Source organism: Dreissena polymorpha, chromosome 8, assembly GCF_020536995.1.
Source record: "Dreissena polymorpha isolate Duluth1 chromosome 8, UMN_Dpol_1.0, whole genome shotgun sequence".
NCBI classification, from domain to species: Eukaryota; Metazoa; Mollusca; class Bivalvia; order Myida; family Dreissenidae; genus Dreissena; species Dreissena polymorpha.
Window position 1 is genome coordinate 78,612,883 of NC_068362.1, and position 2,182 is coordinate 78,615,064.

General features: G+C 41.1%; 1 protein-coding gene across 1 annotated transcript; it reads right to left on the bottom strand.

Annotated features, from left to right (window-relative positions):
• Window positions 1-1,367: 1,367 nt before the first annotated feature.
• Window positions 1,368-1,949, bottom strand: LOC127840660 (nucleoporin NUP42-like). The gene has a single exon (XM_052369072.1). The coding sequence runs from the start codon at window positions 1,947-1,949 to the stop codon at window positions 1,380-1,382; it is 570 nt and encodes a 189-aa protein (XP_052225032.1). The 3' UTR covers window positions 1,368-1,379.
• Between the last annotated feature and the right edge of the window lie 233 nt (window positions 1,950-2,182).

The window sequence follows — 2,182 nt, forward strand, 5'->3', positions numbered from 1 at the left end:
GTTTGATCCCCACTGTGGGAGCGTTCTTTAGATCTCCCCCAAAGACACAATGTACTGGTTTTAGGCCCAGGAAACGGACTCGAGAGCGTTTATATAAGCCTTATGCTTTCGATGCAATCGAGCTAAAATGAATAGATTTAAAGATCGGAGACATATGCCCCCCAAAAGAGAGCTTTAACCTAGTGACCCCAATTTCAATACGGGTCATCTACTGTCCAAGGTCAATGCACATGAGAAATATCAAGCCGATCTGTCAATTCGTTGACGAATTATTGATCGAAAACAATTTTTATACTTAATGTGGCAGTAACCTTTGACCTAGTGACCCCAATTTCAATAGTGGTCATCTACTGTCCAAGGTCAATGCACATGGGAAGTATCACGCCAATCGGTTATTTCGTTGACGAGTTATTGATCGGAAACAATTTGTATACCTATGTGACGGTGACCTTTGACCTAGTGACCCCAATTTCAATTGTTGTCATCTACTGTCCAAGGAAAATTCACATATGACGTATCACGCCAATCGGTCAATTTGTTGACGAGTTATTGATCGGAAACATTTTTTATACATATTGTGACAGTGACCTTTGACCTATTGACCCCAATTAAAATAGTGGTTATCTACTGTCCAAGGCCAATGCACATGGTAGAACTATCAAGCCGATCGGTCAATCCATTGACGAGTTATTGATCGGAAACAATTTTTATACCTTTGATGACAGTGACCTTTGAACTAGTGACCCCAATTTCAATAGTGGCCATCTACTGTCCAAGGTCAATGCACATGGATAGTATCACGCCAATCGGTCAATTCGTTGACGAGTAATTGATCGGAAACGAACTGGTAGACAGACAGACCGACCAACATCCCGCAAAACAATATACCACATCTTCTTAAAAGGGGGCATAATAGGTTTAAAATAATTCGAATTGGAAAAAAACATGCGATCATGAAAAAGGCCCACCGGAAAATAAGGAAACCGAAACATAAATAAGCCCTTAAGTGTTTGACTGTGATATTTTTCAGACATCATGTGATTTAAAGATTTTTGTGAACATAATTTCGTGTTTCTTTTAAATGTTATTACTTAAAAACAATATCAAGAAAAGGCTCTAGAAAAATGCTGAATAAAATTTGCTTTTTGATGTCTGTGCGTCATGCAAAGATCGGCCACTTTGGACTCAACAATACAAAACGACAGGCATTTAAAGCATCGGTAGAGCCCACTGTACTCTAGTTAACAACAATATAAGAAAACAAGAAACACAGTAACTCATCGTTTTCATTATAATACATAAGAATAACATAGTGTACATGCTCCAATTTTTGTATATCACTAATCACATTAATATTTATAGTACTTAACGACATTAATTTACATGCACAGTTCTTTAGGAGGAGGTCTTGTTGGAATCAAACCAACAGTAAACGTTTGTGCTTCAAACTGTTCCCTCTCCACAGTCGTCAGTTGATCAAAAGAGGTGTACACACTATTCAGAGCATTATCAGAAGATTGAGGTGAGGCACCACTCAACACAGTGGAAACGGACCCTATTGTCGGCAGGGCATTACGACTTGAACGTAAAAGTGTAGCCTCATTCCCAACGGCTTTATTTGTGCCAACCATGCTGGTTCTGTCCATGCTTGGATCTGCGGAGCCAAAAAGAGATTTACGGGGGGTTTCAGGGGTGGGCTGGACTGGATCGCCAAACAAGTACCTTGCTGTGATGTACTCTGTCCAAATGTAGGCTGTGCTGTCTGACCAAACACATACTGTTTTTTTCTGTGCTGTCTTTCCAAAAAGAGACGTGTTGGCATGTGCAGTCTGCCCAAACAAGGATGATACACCAGTCTGGCCAAATGAGCCTGCGGATTGACCTGAACCAGTCCGTCCAAACAAAGATGCACCAGCTTTACCTAATGAGTTCCCAGTTTGTCCAACCATAGGTTGTGAACCAAAACCAGTCTGTGAACCAGTCTGACAAAACAATGACTGTGATCCAGTCTTACCAAATGCAGTTGATGACCCTGACTTGCCAAACAATCCTTAAGAAGCTGCTGAACTTGCACCAGTCTGGCCGAAAAGTCCACCAGATTGGTTCCCAGTTGAACTCTTGCCAAAAAGTCCCCCAGACTGGTTTCCTGCTGCACTTTGACCAAACAGTTCTCCAAATTGGT